Source organism: Sceloporus undulatus, chromosome 3 (assembly GCF_019175285.1).
Source record: "Sceloporus undulatus isolate JIND9_A2432 ecotype Alabama chromosome 3, SceUnd_v1.1, whole genome shotgun sequence".
Lineage (NCBI taxonomy): Eukaryota > Metazoa > Chordata > Lepidosauria > Squamata > Phrynosomatidae > Sceloporus > Sceloporus undulatus.
In genome coordinates, this window is record NC_056524.1 from 65178943 (window position 1) to 65197475 (window position 18533).

At 39.5% G+C, this 18533-nt stretch overlaps 1 protein-coding gene across 1 annotated transcript in view; it reads right to left on the reverse strand.

The window, feature by feature from the left end:
- The window catches only part of URB1 (URB1 ribosome biogenesis homolog), an 81366-nt gene that overhangs the window by 21484 nt on the left and 41349 nt on the right, over positions 1-18533 (reverse strand). Inside the window, 9 exon segments of the mRNA XM_042458659.1 lie at positions 1291-1393; positions 1909-2080; positions 4215-4278; positions 5295-5405; positions 6597-6790; positions 9617-9675; positions 11079-11262; positions 12686-12890; positions 14888-15743. Of these exon segments, the coding sequence (XP_042314593.1) occupies positions 1291-1393; positions 1909-2080; positions 4215-4278; positions 5295-5405; positions 6597-6790; positions 9617-9675; positions 11079-11262; positions 12686-12890; positions 14888-15743 (1948 nt within the window).

The following is an 18533-nucleotide window of genomic DNA, read 5'->3' on the forward strand; positions in this document are numbered from 1 at the left end:
CACTTGCTTATCTCTCTGGTCCCTTTTGCAAGACCTTGCTTCCTATGGAAAAAACTCTCCATTTAAAACCACTTGCTTCTGTCTCCAGTCCATTTTGGAAGACCTTGCTTCCTATGGAAACAACTTCCATTTAAATCCACTTGCTTTCTTTCTCAATCTGATGTTAAAACCTCTCCTCCAGAACCTGGGAATCGGTTGAGAGAGGTCCAGAGAAGAAGAAGTGCTATTTCCTTTTTTATCCTTCCTTACAGCCCCCTAAGTTTTACCCTAGACTTATCCACGGGTCATACCAAAATCCAAGATTTTGACTCTGAAATCTTCCCTCGACTTATACATGAGGTCAACTTGTACACAAGTATATACGGTATTAAACATGACAGAAGATCAAAATTTAGAAAGCAAATATGGCAAATTATATTTCACATAATTATAGCAGCAAGATTATTATATGCATCATTATGAAGAGCAAAGAACTACCAAAGATAGAAAACTGGTATTTAAAATTATGTGAATATATGGAGATAGATAAACTGACTCGTATGATAAAGGAAAAAACAATGGAAGGTTTTAAAGAGCATTGGAAACCACTGTGAAGTCGAAGGCTTTCCCGAAAAACCCCCAAAAAACATTGGAAACCAGTGATTGTTGTTTTTTTTAAAAGGAAAAACGTTCCTTTATGAGCATTGCTTTAGAAGAATAAGAGAAATAAGGCAATTAAGTGATAAATACCGATTTGTGTCATATAGTACTGATAATTAGAAATTATTTAAGAAATGCTTTAAGTCAATTTGTTTGAAGTGTATACATATAGGGAGTAAATTCTGATAGGATATTAATCAAGAGTACAATATATTAGGAACTGTATATAGGATGAAAGAAATAAGGAAGTCAAAGTTATGTAAGTCTTGTATTACACTTTGATGTTTTGTTTGTTTTTAAAATTTGTTAAAATTAATAAAAGCTATTTTTTTTAAAAAGCTTTTTTCCATCCCAACAAGGAGTGGCATTTTGCTGCTTCTTTTTGGTCTGGAAAAATGCCGGACTGGGACTGTGGCTTGAGGTTGCCGCAGCCCCAATCCAGCACTCAAAGAGGCTGCCAGAAGCTGCTCCTTCAGGGCGGTGTGATTCACCCCATAGTTGTGTTAGTCTAGACCAGTGTGCAAAGGACACCTTTGTAGCACCCAATGGGCTTTCATCACACTAAAATCTAAGCACATTCTCTTCTTGGAGTCTATTTCTAAGATTCATACTGAATGGTTCCCCATATGCCAAGATAATTACTCCCAATACCTGGTCTCAGCAGTTCACTGAAGAGCTGTAGGAGGAAACATGGGTCATAAAGATCCTTCAGAGCTACTTCAGTTTTGCCTTTGCTTAAGAGCTCTGGTTCTTCCTAAAACACAGCACATAAAAATAATGTATTAGTGGATTTCAAAGAACTGTATTTGCTATACTAATCCCCTCCTAGAATCTATCATGCAAATACTGCTACACACTGATGACCCAGATGACTGTTGCAGCTGTGTTAATGGTTACTATGGTTTGGGGTGTTGTAGACATCCTTGGCTGGCCTGTCTACTTCTTTCTTTTGCAAGGAACTTGTTTAAAATGTTTCATGAAGAACCAAAGCAGCCAGCCATAGGAACTCTGCATAGGAATTTAATGATTAATCCCTTGATTTCAAATAGTATTGTTGGTTCAGAGTATGAAACCTCTTTGAATTCAGAGAGATGCATTTCTGCAATTCAAAGCAAGCACATTCATCATGTTAAGAGAAAACCCTGCAGGACAAAGAATCTTAGACAAAATCAACAAGATGCCACAATTGTCATGATACCACTTGCAAGAATGTGACTGTTTTCTACTGTATATCAATATGGGCAGGCACATGCGGTCAAACTAAGGCACCTCTAGGGCCAGAAGATGGCGGTGCTGTGGGAAATGGAGAATGGTCCTCATCATCATGTCTCGGTCTAGCAGACACATGATTTCTTCCATGCTTGGCTGCTGCCACAATGATTTCCCCAAACTCTTGCATGTCTTGTGATGCTCCACAGCAGCTGGACCCCAAAGCAGGATTCTGTAATCATATTGGGAGAAAGTAATCTGTCTTCTAACATATACATGAAGAAAAGAATAACAATTATAAAAACCAAATTGACATGAATTGGCAGAATAACTTCGGCTTTTATTCTTCTTCCTTCATTTATTACTTAAAAACCCAGAGCTAAGATGTGTTTCCTTGACAACCTTAGTTTTCTTATTTTTGGCCATCTTCTAAATTAGGGAAAGGCTGTAACAATGTCTTCTAAACAAAATCTTGAATACCTGCCTAGCATATCAACAGAATGAGTGACAAAACACAACTGTTTTTCAATCATCACAATATCTTTTTTTTTAGGAGTGAAGTTTGGAGGAAGAATATCTTTGCTTTTCAAATGAAAGAAAATACTTAAAAATAAAAGATTTTCTTAGGACCTGCTTATATTGACTAGGCTGCTTATCTGAAAGACAAGGAAGCAGAAAAATGTCTGGCCAGATCCTCAGTTACTTGACTTTAAGAAAACAGGGCTACTTCTACTAGTTTGGATAAATATCCAAGAATAAGAATATACGAGGTAGTATCCTAAAGTTTTAATTATCGCCTTTAAAAAAAATTGACAGAAAGTTTGTCTTGATTTGTAGTTCCTATCTCTATGTAGTCTCCATCCAGATTTACACATTTTCCCCAGCATTTCTTGATCCTCTGAATAAAATTATTGTAGAAGTCTGCAGATTGCACCTTATGAGGATTTTACACTTTTACACTTTAGTCACTTCTGGCACAAACTGTCACAAAAATAAAGGACACAATGAGCTAATTTTCTCAACATCATGCACTTAGGGACCAATGATGACACTGACAAAATTTCATCAATATACCATAATAACATCTGGGTGATAATTATTACTTTATGATACCCCCTCGTAAGGCGTAGTCTGCAGATGTCTACAATATCAGGTATTTGGAGGCCCAAGAAACGCTGGGAAAAAACGTGTAAATCTGGAGATAAGTTAACAACTACAAATCAAAACAAACTTTCTGTCAAATTTTTTAAAGGTGATAATTAAAACTTTAGGATACCCCCTCACATCTACCAATGTATTCAAGCTGCTGTTGGCATCACTGGCAATGGCTGTAAAACAACCCAGATATCCAAGCAGTGCAATAACAGTATTGGCACCCTTGTGATCAGAGGAGCTGACAAGCATCAGTTCCTCTAATGGGAGAAGCATGACAAAGTGGCTCAGTTGCTGATGTTAAAACATTCCTGGGAGAAACAAATGAACCAATACCCACCAAACAATACTGCTTGCCTTTATGCTGGGAGAAAGGAGCATATTTCTTAACAGCCAAACAAGCTGTTATACCAGCAGACCTATCCTTGGTCTAGTTTGGGAGGCAAGGGAAGATCCTATACCCTGCAGCTATTTACCATGCTGCTGAGAGACAGCAGCTCTGATAACTTACATTGCTCTCCACACCTTCAGTTGATGGCCAATGGTTAAAGCATCAGCAGATACAAGGAAGGACTTAGGTCCAAAACACACTGCAGAAATAATCCAGTTTGAGACCACTTTGACTGCCCTGGCTCAGTGCTAGGAAATCCTGGGAATTGTAGGGTTTTGTGGCACCAGAGCTCTCCAACAGAGAAGGCTCAATGTCTCACAAAACTACAGTTCCCAGACCTCTCTAGCATTAAGCCCAGCCAGTCAAAACGGTCTCAGACTGGACTATTTCTGCAGTGTGTTTTGGACCTTAGTCTTTATGAAGCAGCTGTATCCTTCTATGATGCAGAGAGGATCAGACTCAATTAATTTATTGCTGTACTAATGTAAGAATAGCTCCTGAGGGCAATCAAGCCAATGAATGATTCTTAAAGGATGCTTGAGCAATTCAAGGCTTCACTTCCTACAAAAACAAGGCAAGGATCTATATGAGGATATGTGGGGAGTTCAAGCTTTATTCATTCACTTCCTGAACACCACTATCACACTTCAGAAATATCTGTTCCTATACACAGGTTTAACTGAACAAAAAAGTCTATTTGTGTAAAAACTGCCTGGGTGTGGAATGCAACTACCAAGGCCAGTACTTCACAGTAAACGCAAAATGAGCACATACAGCACACTTTATCCACTTGATATAGTGACCAATGTGGTATTCAACTAACCTGAAGTTTACAAGGCTTATACCATTCTTTTCATACAATTTAAGTAGCAGCAGTATCTTCTGGTCTAAAAACAAAACAAAACATCATCATAAATTGGAGGGAACCAAATTCTCTAAACCTTAAGAGTGATTCAGCATAAATATGAGGCTCATTTGATCATTGCTATATTAAGCATGAGGCATCCATCAAACAGCTATCATAACTCAAACTCTACAGAGCTTTTGTGTCACAGTGAAGGTAGTTCACACATTCTGTCATCATCCAACATAAGGATAAGCAGCAGCAGCAGCAGCAGCAACAGATATAGAGATGAATCCTGGGAAATTATCTAGAAGTACACTGCTGGTTTTGAAAAACAGTTTGTTTCTGTTATAGCACACAGGGATATGCTGCAGCCTATTTCAAAGGCGAGTTACTACTACTGGAGGCATTTGCAACATGCAGTTCACTTTTAGTTTATTTTTACTACAAAAAGAGTTGTCTGGGAAGTCCAGGGGTCTCAAGGGCTACAAAAACAGCTAGGAGAGCTTCATAAGGCCTCAGGCCTGCATTTTGCCCATTCTTGAGCTAATAACATGGCAAGTAGCTAAGATGCAGCTGTGAATCAGAACTAAGAGCCACATACTGAAATCTCTGTACAACCAAACAGCACATTCACAGCATGTCTGGCAGGACAGGACACCTCTTTGTCCCTACTTTACCTGATCCATCTACAGTCCTCACACCTACCCTCTTTGGGCTTTCCAATGTGGTGCTGTTCAGTTACCACTATTGCTACATTCTGACCAAAAACTACATCACTAAATCCTTTCCCTAAGGTGCCATTTCTTTTCACCTTTTCTTTTTCAGTCTCATTTCTGAGAGTAAAAAGAAAAAGGAATGGGAAGGGTTAGTTTCACTTAAATCTCTAACTGTACACTGACAGGAAAAGATTCATCTTTTAATTCAACTGTGGACACGTGCAGAAACTGCAGCTGGATGTTGTACACTTTGTAGTTTAAACACTGTTATATATTAAGATTTTCTAAAATCAAAACAACAACAACAACAGGCATCTCTTTCAAGGGCAAATATATTTACCTAAAACACTCAGTGTTGCCCCATAAGCTCCAAGCAATACAGGAAAATGGCTACTCTCACAAACTGCAGGACAGCATTTCACCAGAGTCAACAGGATGTCCACTAATGCCTCTGAAGCAAAAAGGAAAAGACATTTTATTCATCTTCAGAATTACTCTTGCCAATCTGAAAATATTAAAGTTGTTCCAGCACTTCCCTGCAACCACACTGCTGGACATAAGCACTAGGAAGTTCTCCAGCACAACACCTGCTGAGATGAATGGAATGCCACAAAAGCACTATTGTGCTGTCTTGCATGACTCCCATTAACTGTAGCTGAGCCATGCAGGGGAACTTCACAGTGGATAGCAACTACTGAAAAGAACATGGAAATACATTATGACTAACATTCCATAACAATACCTTTTATCAGGATTTTAAAAAAAAGATTAGCAGATATTTTCAGTTCACAAAATTATGTTCTCCTAGTATAAAGAGAACTTTGAATTTTAAAAAAGTGAAAGGGATTGTACCACATCTTACCAACTTCTATTCAGCTTTTGTGAACAAACAGACAGGACTAGCCTTCTTTCCACCTCTCTTTCCTAGGCAATTTGCACTGGAAAACAACATGCCTGTTTGTTGACTAATGCTTCTGGGCCAAAACTAAACAATTTGGGGCTTCTTTCTTAAGTAACGACATGTTGTCCTCTTTCCATCAATTTGTATTGCTATGCTATTCCTGCATCTGGGATAAAAATAAACTTATGACCAGAGTTTATTAAATTACTTTTTATGCTACAATTCCCCAAAGCCCCCAGCCAACATGGGATAATTATCTGATGCTCTGGCTGTGACTATTTCCTGAAAAGAATGGAGAAAGCCAACATGTTTAGGCTTTAACTACCAATGGTGTTGTCTTAATGCCACTTAAGATCTTTCAAAATCCAAAAGTGGGTTATTTCAGATTTGTTGAACTGCAAAGCAAAAATGACTATTATAAAACAGTGCCAAATTAATAAATATATAGCCAAACAGTATTTCTTACTGTGCTTTATAAAGTTCATCTACCATTAATACAATATAAAAACAAATCTATAATAAGAGATGGCATTTGAACAGAAAAAGTCGTTAAAGGAAAAGGTGTAATGGCAATGGTGGAGAACAGTCACATTTTAAAAACATGATACTGAAAATAAAAGGCTTCCAAATATAGCAGCTCCAAAAATTGTAGGTGGACTAGTTAACTGGAAGTATGAAAAACATATCTGAAAGACATTTGGGTTATATTTGGAAATCAATGGAAACAAAAGACAGACATACCTCTTGAATGAACATTTGTGTCATTATCTTCCCGTGACTTCAGCATTGTTGACAAAAATAAAGAGTGCTGCGTGATCATTATGTAAAGCACCGAAAGCTTGACTAATCTCTGACTAAGAGAGGTTTCTTTCTGGTACAACAAATTTATGGCTACATTAAAAGTTTTCAGAAAACTTTGGTCTTTATAACGGTGCCTGCAAGACAGAGATTTAAAAGACTTTAAGAGAAAGAATTCACTCTACTTGCAAAGTCAATGAAGAAAGAATTACATCCCAGGTGCTGGCTTGGTTTCTGCACTACCTAACTATACTGTTTGAGAAGTACTTTCTTTATACTTTCTCCAACCAAATGTCCTCCAGATGGATTTATTAGTGTTCCCATCATCCTCAACTGGCACAACTAAGGGCAATTTGCTATGGAGGTAAGAGTGTTGGGCTGGGAATGGAAAGACATGGGTTTAAGTACCCCCACTGGCCACAGAACTCACTGGATGACCATGAATTAGTCATTCTGTTTCTCTTAGACCAATCCGCCTCACAGGTTTGTTGCAAGGATGGGCAGGGGAAGAGGAAGCAAATGATTTGAGATCAATAGAGAAAAAACAGGCTATAAATGCAAAATGAAGAATGAGAAAAGGAGGTAGCAGTAGTAGTTACATTAGATTGGTTTTTCTCAACCTTGGCAAGTAATCCTGATCTCTGGAATAGGGAAATGGCCAGGGCAGTGGGCATGATTGTTCTTAAGCGTCCCCTCCCATGGAGTGGAGCCAAGCAAGCACCCTGGTTTACCAAGGAACTGATGGTGATGAAAAGAGTGAGACAGAGACTGGAATGACAGTGGTGGAAAACTTGGGAGTGTGTGTCATCAAACACAGGCTAGACGTCATTGGAAAGACAATGCTGTGGGAGTGGTGACAATGAAGAAATCCGTCTTCACTGCTACCATGGCATTCACACAGTATTATCGAAAGACACTATTTCGAGTGGTCATGCGCCTTCTGCATTCTTCCCTGCAGGAGCAGTATGTAAATCACTCAGTGGCCCATTGCAAAGAGTTTGCATAGCACTTTGCATATAAAATTGATCAGATCCACTCCAATTTGCATCATGTAGTCAATTTAGCACCTGCTTTCCCAGTGTTATTGGATATGCTTCAGTTTGTGCAGGATGTGAACAGAATCTTTGGAGAAATGAGAGCTACCATGTGCTTACTGGACCCATGCTCATCTTGGCTGTTGAAAACAGCCAGAGGGAGACTGGCCAATTGAGTAAAGAAAGTACTGAATGAGTAACTAGAGAAAGGCAGATTCCCAGCTTGTTTAAAAGAGGTGGTCTTGAAGCCACTATTGAAAAAAAATTCTTCCCTAGATCCCACCAGGTTAAAGAACTATTAGTTAGTCTCAAAATATCCCATTTGGGGTCAAGGTTCTGGAGCGTGTAATGGTTTCTGGATGAAACAAATTATCTAGATCCATTTCAGTTTGGCTTCAGGCCTGGCTATGGAACAGAGAGATCTTTGGTTGCCTTGGTAGATGACCTACGCAGGGAAGTGGACAGGGAGAGTATGATCTGTTGGTTCTTCTGGACTTCTCACTACCTTTCAATACAGTGGGCCCTCTTCTTACATGGGGGATCCATTCCAGACCCTTCCCCACGTAAGGAGGAGGGCAACTTGACCCCTGGTGGAAGGGAGTTCCACAGTCTGGGAGAAGAAAGAGCAAGGCTCTCTCCTGAGTCCTCAACAAACTGCACCTGCGAAATGGTGGGACTGAAGAAAGCCTCTTGGCTGATTTTAGCACGTCCGGCTGCCTTGATTGGGAGTAAACCCATCAGATGCTTTGGACACAAGATATTTAGGGATTTTGGAAAGCCCTAATATCTTTTGTCCAAGCATCTGATGGGTTTTATCTCCCCTACAGAAGCCTGAGTGCTAAAATCAGCCGAGGAGGGCTTTTCCTCAGTCCCACCATCTTCGCAGGTGCAGTTGTTGAGGGACTCCAGGAGAGAGCCTTCTCTATGGCTGCTCCCAGACTGTGGAACTCCCTTCCACCAGAGGTCAAGTTGCCCCCCTCCCTGCTCTCTTTTCACCAGCACCTGAAGACATTTTTATTTAGGTAGGCATTTGTTGGAATAATATTGCTATGTCCTGTAAATGCTTTTTATGATTTTTACTGGTTTTAACTATGTGTTTTTAACTTATATTTTAATATTAATAATGTTTAATTATTTTTTTAACTTATGTAATCAGTGTTTTACTTTAGTCTTTTTAAATTATCGTAACCTGCCTTGAATCCCATTATAGATGAAAGGCAAGATATAAATCCTTGAAATAAATTAAATAATAAATAAAATAAATTCAGATTTACTGGATTGTGAACTTCCAGAATTCCTGGCTATTATCCATGTTGGCTGGTGTATCTGTGGGTTGAAATGTAAAGTATTTGGGGAACAAAAGATTGAGAGATGGTGTTTTAGATCAGTGTTTCTCAGACTATCTGATGTGAGAGAGTGCCATTTTTTTCCCAACGTGTCAGAGAGCAGCATTATATTTGAGCCAATTAGCTACAATTCTTCTTTCTTTCCTGATAATTCACCAGGGACTGGCAATCAAAGGCTAAGGAAGTGGCATCAGTCCACTGTTTTAGATTATGGTAATGTTCAGGATAACATATTAATTGAAAACTAAATTAAAAGAAATGGTTGTTTCATATTATCTCTAACATACTTAACAAGGAATAACAACTGTGTGGATTCTGCATCAAGAAATCCAAATCATACCACTTCATTAAGGTGCCATTTGTATTCAGGACTGTCCCCAGTCCTGCACTAGTAAACTATGCAGAAATGCCTCTTAAATATGTACCATATGATTTGGTAAAGATGGTTTGCACTATCAGAAATATTCTAAGCTCTCTACACATAGGGAACACTGGGATATCTCAGAGTTTGTGCCCTAAACATATAAATCTTTATAACAGAAAATATGTGGGGCATCACAAGTGTAAACATGAACAGACTTACTTGAGTCCCATCTTCACAAAATTGTGCCAGTCTTCTGGAGCCACTTCAGTTACTGAATTCTAGATAGAAAGGAAAAAACAACACAATATTTAAATATATGGTGATGAGGGATGAATGTGAGCAGAGGACAAAACCTGAGAACCTACATATCCCATTTCCCTATTTAATGAAACAGTGAAAAGAAAACATAGATATTACATGCATGCACAATAAGTTTCGGAATCAATTTCCTCCAAAAAGTATGAAAATTTTCAAAAACATGAAAATTACAGTCATGCTTCCAATTTATATGAACCACATATTTACTTAAAAGAAAATTCAAGAGTTAAAATCAATATGACTTTTTTAGAAGTAAATACATTCAGTGTTATCAGTGCTCATCTAAACTAAATTCTATTAGCTGATCAAATAAGGTATGTCCTCATGCAGAAAAAGCCTAGAAATCTTTTATTTTATTTTAAGTCCTTGCTACATGGCAGATTCTGGAAGTTATAGTTCAACCAAGTAACTTTTCTGAGCACTGATTTGCATGCTTCTGCATGTGGACCCCAAGCTGGCTCAGAATCCAAACACATAATAATCCCATCTTTCCATACAAGTTCAAGAGGGTTGGCAGTGATAGCTATTAAAACAACCACAGCATGAGTAGAAACCTATTGCTTTCAGTCACTTTTAGTAACAGAGTCTGTCTTTATCCTTTTATGTTCTGTGACTTAGGACTCTTATCACTGCAAATCCTTATAAAGGCTTTTCTGTATAAAAATGTTGAAAAGCATGAAACTGTCCTAAAGTTTTAACAGGACATAGGGACATCTGAAGAATTCCTTTATAGTGGTTAAATATGCAAAGCTGGAAACCACTGGATATTCTCTGTGTAGAAATGTATAGATGGGTAGAAACAGGAGTAATGTTTAGAAAAATATCCTTAAATAATTAATGAGTTAACACCACATCTCAGGTTGTGGTGGAATAAAAAGAATGTAGAAAAGAGAGAAAAAATTTACAGACGGTGGGAAAAGTACAGGCTACAGGCTGTTTGCCTCCTTTTTATCCAATTTTTGTGGCCTCCATATCACAAATTCCCCCTAAAAGCCAGTCTTTCCAAAAATGTATAATAATGGTGGGACAAGCACACAAAATAATTAATTTGCTCACTTCCCCATGCCATGACAAATCCAGATATTGCAGCCAGAAGTGACTTCCAGTTAAATTTTTCAGTTGAACATAAGGTGGTGTGGCCTGCCATGGGAAGTGTGGAGGAACACTGATCCTTTCCCCCTGCTGCATTGCCCAATCCTGTTTTTTGGAAATGGACACATTCACATTCAATACATATGCACCATCTAGTGGACAGGTTACTGATGTTCATTGCATTCCTTAGCATCTGTGATGCTTGATCAACACAACAGTACACTGGATAAATTATGTATAATAAATCTGAATTAGAATCACCATTGCTTACCAGTAATTTCTCTAGCCTTGATAGCATGGAGATCTCCAATTCAGAGTGGGTTTCATGTGTTTTGTTACTGCTGTAAGCAACTATCAACCATTTTATACATGCAGATAGCAAGTGTTTCCTCCATGAATTCAGCTTTTCCACAGAACTCTCCAGTGTTCTTGATACAGCATCAGCAATCGTCCAACTAGAGAGATTTTAAAAAAGCAATAAAGCCGCACCTGCATGTTCATTTCACCAGCCCCTTCATTTGGAAGTGAAGGGAAAACAAACACAGATGAAGATGCAAGGTGTACATGTTCCAAGAGCCATGCTTTAACCTCTGAAAACATGTAGCTGCTAATTGGGCTAGTATATAATACAAATATTGTTTGTTAGGCTCTCTGGAGGTTGCAGAAGCCTTATGAATGTTCTACTAGGCTATACCATTGAACATGAGGGGCTGGAATAATTGCCAGTTCAGGGAAGCAACTGATGAGATGAGTCACAAACACAAGAGATCTGAAACTACATGAAGGAGTTCTGTGTATGTTTAACTTGGGAGGCTGAAAGCAACCTATCCTTTTCTGGGATAATGACATTTTATAGGTAATGTAGAATTTGCATAGCTCAGATCTGGAAGCAACCTAACATCGTATTAAAAACTGAAGAAGGGAACTGGCAATTGGCAGATGATGAAAGTGAAGGGGAGGAAGATGTGCATGAAGGTAGGACTCATTCATCTAGTGTCAAAAGAACTGAGATTATGCTTGATTATTGCCTTCTCTCTGATAAATGACAAAAGCGTGGTTAAACAACAAGACTGCAACTCTTCTAATGTTGAATCTTAACACATTTTGAATATGTGGTTACTCAATCTTTCCACAACATTTTAATGTGGTGCTTACTGACTCATCAGGAGTCAATACACTGTCAGTTTATTTTTATAAATAAGAAGTATTAAGAGTACCCTTTCAGGTTGACTACAGACACTTGGGTATGAGTGCATATTCTTGTTTCTGTCAAGTAGTTATTATATTATTTACAACAGTGTGGACACACTCTGGAGCCCAGATGACTACACTAGCCAATTTTGAACTGCTCTGGAGGGTTGTAATGTGCTGTCAGGCCTACCATTTTGGGAAAACAAAAGTGACATTACGTAATTCCCAGTCACCTTTGGTGCCACTTTGAGTATGAGCCTTTATCTCCTGTTCTGAGGTAAAGGTTCCCAAAAAAAGTATTTTGAAGCATTTCAGAGGAATTCTACTTATATTGAATGAAAAAAAAAGAGGGGAGGAGGAGTTGGGTTGTTTTTTTTAAAAAAAGATGTGAGGTCAAGGGGGCAATGAGGATCCCAAGGGTTACATTGGACCCATACCTTGGGCCACATGAAACCCACATTTCTCACCCTTGGTTTACACAGTTCCAATTACATATCCCAACCTCTTGGCAAATCAGAATGTAAGTACAGTTTTGCTAAGCGTCTTGTTCCCAAAGTATCTACATTTGTTCTCTCCCTCCCCAGTTCCTGAGTTGATCTCTGGAATCTTCTGGCAAGAACAGGTTCTAAAGAACTATACAACTAAAAACAATTTCTGAATGGCTGGTCAGAAATTAAGTAGACTTACTATTCATGGATTCTCCCTTTCTCAAGAATCACAGGTAATTCTTCCACAAGATTAATGAAACTGTCTGTTTCTGAAGATGGCAGTAACTTGGAGAGAACGGGACACTCCACAGTGAACGTTTCTGATGATGAAGTTGTATTCAGAACAATGTGTAGCAGTTCTGGCCACAAAGCATCTCTTAAAACAGTTGTAACAGCTGAAGAGACTGCAGGAAAGAACAGTGCAAAGTAGGAAAGGACTTGTCAGGTGTCACGATTTTCATAGCCTACAGACTAGTGTGAGACACTGTTTAAAGTTTTTTGAAAGATATACTCAGTGTAACAGAAAAACTGCCTCCAAATACAACTATCACAGTCTCTGATGAGATACCTATCAAATCTGTTTGGAAGGGTTATTTTACAAGGATTCATAACATGTGACTCCAAAAACAAACCCTAGTTAAGAGCTCTTTGCATAATCTGCCCTAGACAGTATTATAGCTGTTCATACACAAGCCTAAACTGGCAGGATGTCTTCTAAACAAAATTTAAAACTAGAACACCTTCTAAAAATACTATATATACTTGTGTCAAAAAATCTTTGACAAAAAATTGCCCCCAAAAACCTGTGAGTCAATACGTATATATGGGTCAGTGTTCAAATAGGGACCCAGCACAAACGCAGTGACAAGACATAAAAGTGAGAAGCCCCTCTTGGTGTGACAGGACATGGCAGCAGCGCTCTCACCCCATTAGCCCTCGCTTGCCCAAACCAAAAAAAGGCAGTCCTTCCTCCTTCATCACCTTTTTCAGCCCAAGTGACATTCAGCAGAAACATGTGGGAGCCCAAGGTACGTGATACACCTGTCATTTTGGACAGCTGAGGTGGAGCAGTGGTGGCGGTCATTTTTAATAGGGGCTTGCTGTATAAACCTTGTGCAGCTTGGCAGTCTCTCTGCAGAGGCTTACACAATAAGACCCTATTAAAAATCGCTGCTGCAATCTCTCTGTAAGCCTGTATTAAAAACGGCCATCATCATTTCACTCTACCCCAAGCAGTCAAAATGGCAGGTGCGTTGCATTCTTCAGGCTCCTCCATGTTGCTGCTGAATGCTGCTTGGGCCAAAAAAGTTGTTGAGGAAGGAAGGAGGACTGTCTTTCTTTCTTGGGTTTGGGCAAGAGAGGGATAATGGAGTGCAAACATTGCTTCCATGCCGAGAGGCACTTCTTGGTTCTGCATCTTGTCACTGCCTTGGTGTTGGATCCCTAATACAGGCATGTTGCTGTCCATGTTCTTCTCATTCCTCCTTTCTTCAGCCTGCATTCACATTCTTTTTCCTCATTTATATTCCTTTCCTTATCTGTATTTGTACAAATATAGGCATTTTAAAATCAGCAATGCCATTTTCCCTTCCCTCCTAACTCCTCAAATAAACATTCTCTCTCCTTTTGTTTAGCTCTTCCAAACTATGTTCCCTCTGCATTTTTAAAAGGAAAAGAAAAGATTTGTTTGTTACATGTTCCTATGTTTTACCCTCAGTTTATCCACAGGCCATAGCAAAATCCATAATTTGGCCCCCAAATCTGCCCTTATCTTATATGTGAGGTTGACTTATATACAGGTATATATGGTGATGTGTAATGAAGGATTCAGGAGTAAAAAACTCAGCTGAGCCATCAGCTGTTTAGTTTTTTGTGGGTTTTTCGGGCTATGCGGCCATGTTCTAGAAAAGTTTCTTCCTGATGTTTCGCTCGCATCTGTGGCTGGCATCTTCAGAGAATGTTTGCCTGGAAAGAACTTGGGTATATATAATGTGTGACCTGGAAAGGCAGGAGTGAATTTGCATGTATATTGTTTTGTTGCTAATGGCAGGCCTCAGGGTGGAGGGTCTGCAAAAGAGGAAATATTCTCTGAAGATGCCAGCCACAGATGCTGGCGAAACATCAGAAAGAAACTCTGCTAGAACATGGCCACATAGCCCGAAAAACCCACAAAAAACTATGGATGCCAGCCATGAAAGCCTTCGACTTTACACCAGCTGTTTGACAGCAGATAAAAAATTTAGGACTAAATCCCCAAAGTACTCTTTCACTGGTACGCACAATTTCACTTTGCAAAATTAACAGAACATATATTGTGTCTAATGACATAAATTATTACAACAATTAAAAAGATGACCAAGACTGCAATGTGAATTTTTTTCAGTAAGTTAGCCATTGTTACCTTTTGACAGGCGGGTAAAACAATGCTGCTCTCGACAACCCAAGTATGTACTGATGAGGGCCAGAAAAAGGCCCATATTCTTTTTCAGACGTTTGCCTGTACCATGCTTCAGACACCAAAGCTCAAACTGCAACAAGTGAGTCTGACAATACTGAATCAACAAAGCTACAATGGCAAGGGAGGTTTCAGTGGAATGATTAAGGCAGAAGAGCAGCACATCAACCCCAACAGCTTGGGCAAAGGCAGGTTCTTTCTGTATCACATACATGAAGACCTTTTCTAGCTCCTCTGTGGCTGCTGTAGTCAAAAGAAGACTCATTCCTTGAATGTGCTCTCTTGAAAGGAACTGATCTTCCTTCAAGGATCCTCTTTGGTAGCTTTCCATGAGAAGGTGAATCAAAGTCTCTCCATACCTACTCAAGTACTTTTCTTTTTCAGAAACAGTTTCAGCTTTCTTCTTGACCAAACTTTCTTTGGGAAGCTGCAGCATAGCAAGTACAACTTCTTTTAGCTGCTGTGTATCCATGTATGTGTGCAGCTCGTGCAGTGCCTCCATCTGCTGGGATCTTTTGAGGTACATCTTGCATCCTTCTTTGCTGACAGTGTGCAGTTCATCTAACACAGTTTTAGTGATAGTACTAAAATATTTGGAGAGGACATCCAGTTGATTCCTGGGCTGCAACTGTGAGCAACCCATCTTCAACAACTCAAGAATGCAACAATTCAGTTGAGCTGACAGCAGCTTCACTTTAACTGGACTTAAATTGTGAGGTGGAACCGAACGCTTTTCTACAGCCAGAAACCAATTCTCCAACGTAGGGTGTCTGAAGACAACAGAGAGTAACTCTTCCAGTATCTGCAATGGAGATGGTTACAACAAAAGACATCACCCATTGCATGTCTATAATCCTCAACACAGCCCTGCTGGATTAGATTAGGGCCATGACCCTGTTGGTGACATACTCCAGTAAAGACCTGGATGTATTCTGAATGAAGCTGTAGAAGTAGGTATTTTCTATCTCCCTAAGGGGCTTTTAGACATGGCTCCTTTTTTCCAGTTGTTGATCAGATGCAGGGCTGCATCAAGTGTTTCCCACCTGCCCTCAAGTGTCTGGCAAAGAAGGAGTAGCCTTTATACTGGGGGCAGAAGCTGCTCTTTCTTTGCTGTGAATACAAGATTGACTGGAACGTGCCTAGATGTAGCCCTACACCCAATAAATGGCTAGGCAAATAAAGCCATGAACCAGGGGTAGGCAACCTTTTTGAGCCGGGGGCCGCGTTGCTGTCCCTCAGACAACTGGGGGGGCCGAAGCCAAAAAATAAACAATTAAATAATTTTTTAAAGAAATTAAATAAATAAATAAACCGGGACAAATATAGGACAAAATTTTCAAATGGAGGACACTTTTTTATAAAAAATGGAGGACATGTGAAAAAATTTGCTGATTTTTAAAAAAATGTTAATATAAATGCATGTTTCTGAGGCTTCTATAGACAATTTCCCACCTTGCCCGCCGCTTGCCCCCCCCTTGCCCGCCTCCTCCTGATAGGCCAAAGGCCCCACACCCTCATGCGAGAGGCCAAAGGCTCCGGCGGCAATCGGCAGCAGGACTGGGCTGGGGCCGGTCCCAAGGCCTTGCCGGGCCGCATTCGGCCCACGGGCCGCAGGTTGCCTACCCCTGCCATGAACCATGGAAAACATGTAGAGATAAGGGAACTCCACTTCCTTGTGGACCATTTAATCACACTGAGAGGGAACTATGCTTTACTACACTGTGTTTTCTGGATCTAGGTTTAAGGATCCATTTAACTACCATCCTGTTTCCCACAGTGGTTAACCTGATGCCTTTGGGAAATCCACAGAGTGCAGGAAAGTGACAGCCCTCCTACTCTCACTATTACCCAGAGACTGAACAGGTTCAACAACTCCAAGACTCATTTACCCCATTCCTGTGACCTACTGCAGGCCACATCCAGACACACACAAAATGACTGGAAGCTTATTTCCAGTTGCAAAAACCCATTATCTTTGGCCAGAAAAAAACAGAAATATGATTTAAAGGAGAACTGTTGTTCCTGTAGTTTTCCAAGAGTATGACTGTTCTTATTTAATTTTGAAGAATGGGAAGTGGCTTCTGGGTCCTGCAAATGTGGGTGGGGCCCCTATGTATGGTGTATGTGTCACCTACCCCAACTTAGCTAGTGGAATTCAGAGCACAGTGCCTCTGATCCTGGAGGGTGCATATAACCACTGTGACCAGCAGCTACTGAGGCCTTCCTCTGTGAAGCACCAATCTTGCTTTAAAAGGGATGTAATCTAGTGGTCATCACATCTTGCTATAGTGAATTCTACTGTTATGTGTTGTGTGAAGCATTTATGATTTGTCTCCTGGAGGTTTTGCAAACCAGTTTCAGTGGATAGTACTAGGCTGTATTATTTTTTTACCCACCAAATATATTTTCTACACCTCTAGAAGTATCTGTAATTTTTAAAAAATAGTAAATCAAGCAATTCAGTAATAAGACTGGGGAAGTAAAGGTATGTGCAGTGACTGGCTACAGTTTGCCTCTGACTTTCTATTCCTCAGATGGTTGAGACGATGGTGGCTATCTCAAAGAGCTATCTCTTGGTGGCTATCTCCAAGAATTAGTAACAAGGAATGGATGAAGCACATCACCTATAGAAAAGAAAACTAGATGGAAATAAAAGTCAGGCACCGGATGAATTCACACAACACAGGAAATTTGAGATCTGTTGGATTCCTATCTTACCACTGACAATGAGCTTACAGCAGGAATAGCTAAACAAACCAAGCAAAGCTTCTCTCCCAACAAACCAGGATCCACAGTTTATGAAGTTTTTTGTAGTTTCCATACTCAGTTTGTTGGGCGAGAAACAAGCCAGAATGGTAGCTGTGTTTAGGTTCACATGACAGAATTTTAAATATATTTTATTTTTTCCTGCCTTTCTCCCAGCAAGGCTTCATGGTTTGTTTAAGTGTGGCTGGAGAGAGCAATCAGGCAGCATATACCAGCATGCTACTTGCATGCTGCATTAAGTAGCATTAATGCTGCTTGCATTAAGCCAGGATTGCTGCAATTCTATAGCTCTGTTGAACACAGCAGGTTTTACTATCTACAGAATTTCAATTTTTAATTATCAGGCCTAAATTACTTTTAAAGTTTTAAGTATGTGGAGAATCATGCCATTTCATTGAGAGGCTTTCCGCTTCCTCTAAGGGATTATATTTTAAACAGAAAAATACCTGTATACAATTACAGGTTGAGTATTCCTTATCCAAAATGCCAGAGACCAGGCATGGACTGGTTGCTTACCTGTAACGGTATTTCTTCGAGTGGTCATCTGCGAATACATACAAATGGGTTTCACTGCGCAGGCACAGTGAAACCCATTTGTATGATTCGCAGAGACCACAAAGAAGAAGTTTTGGATTTTTTTAGATTTTGGAATACTGTATTTGCATATATGTACAGTTATGAGATATTTTTGAGATAGGACCCAAGTCTAAACAAAATTCATTTATATTTCATACATACCTTATACAGATAGCCTGAAGGTTATTTTATACAATGTTTTTTAAAATTTATGCATGAAACAAAGTTTATGTACACTGATTCATCAGAA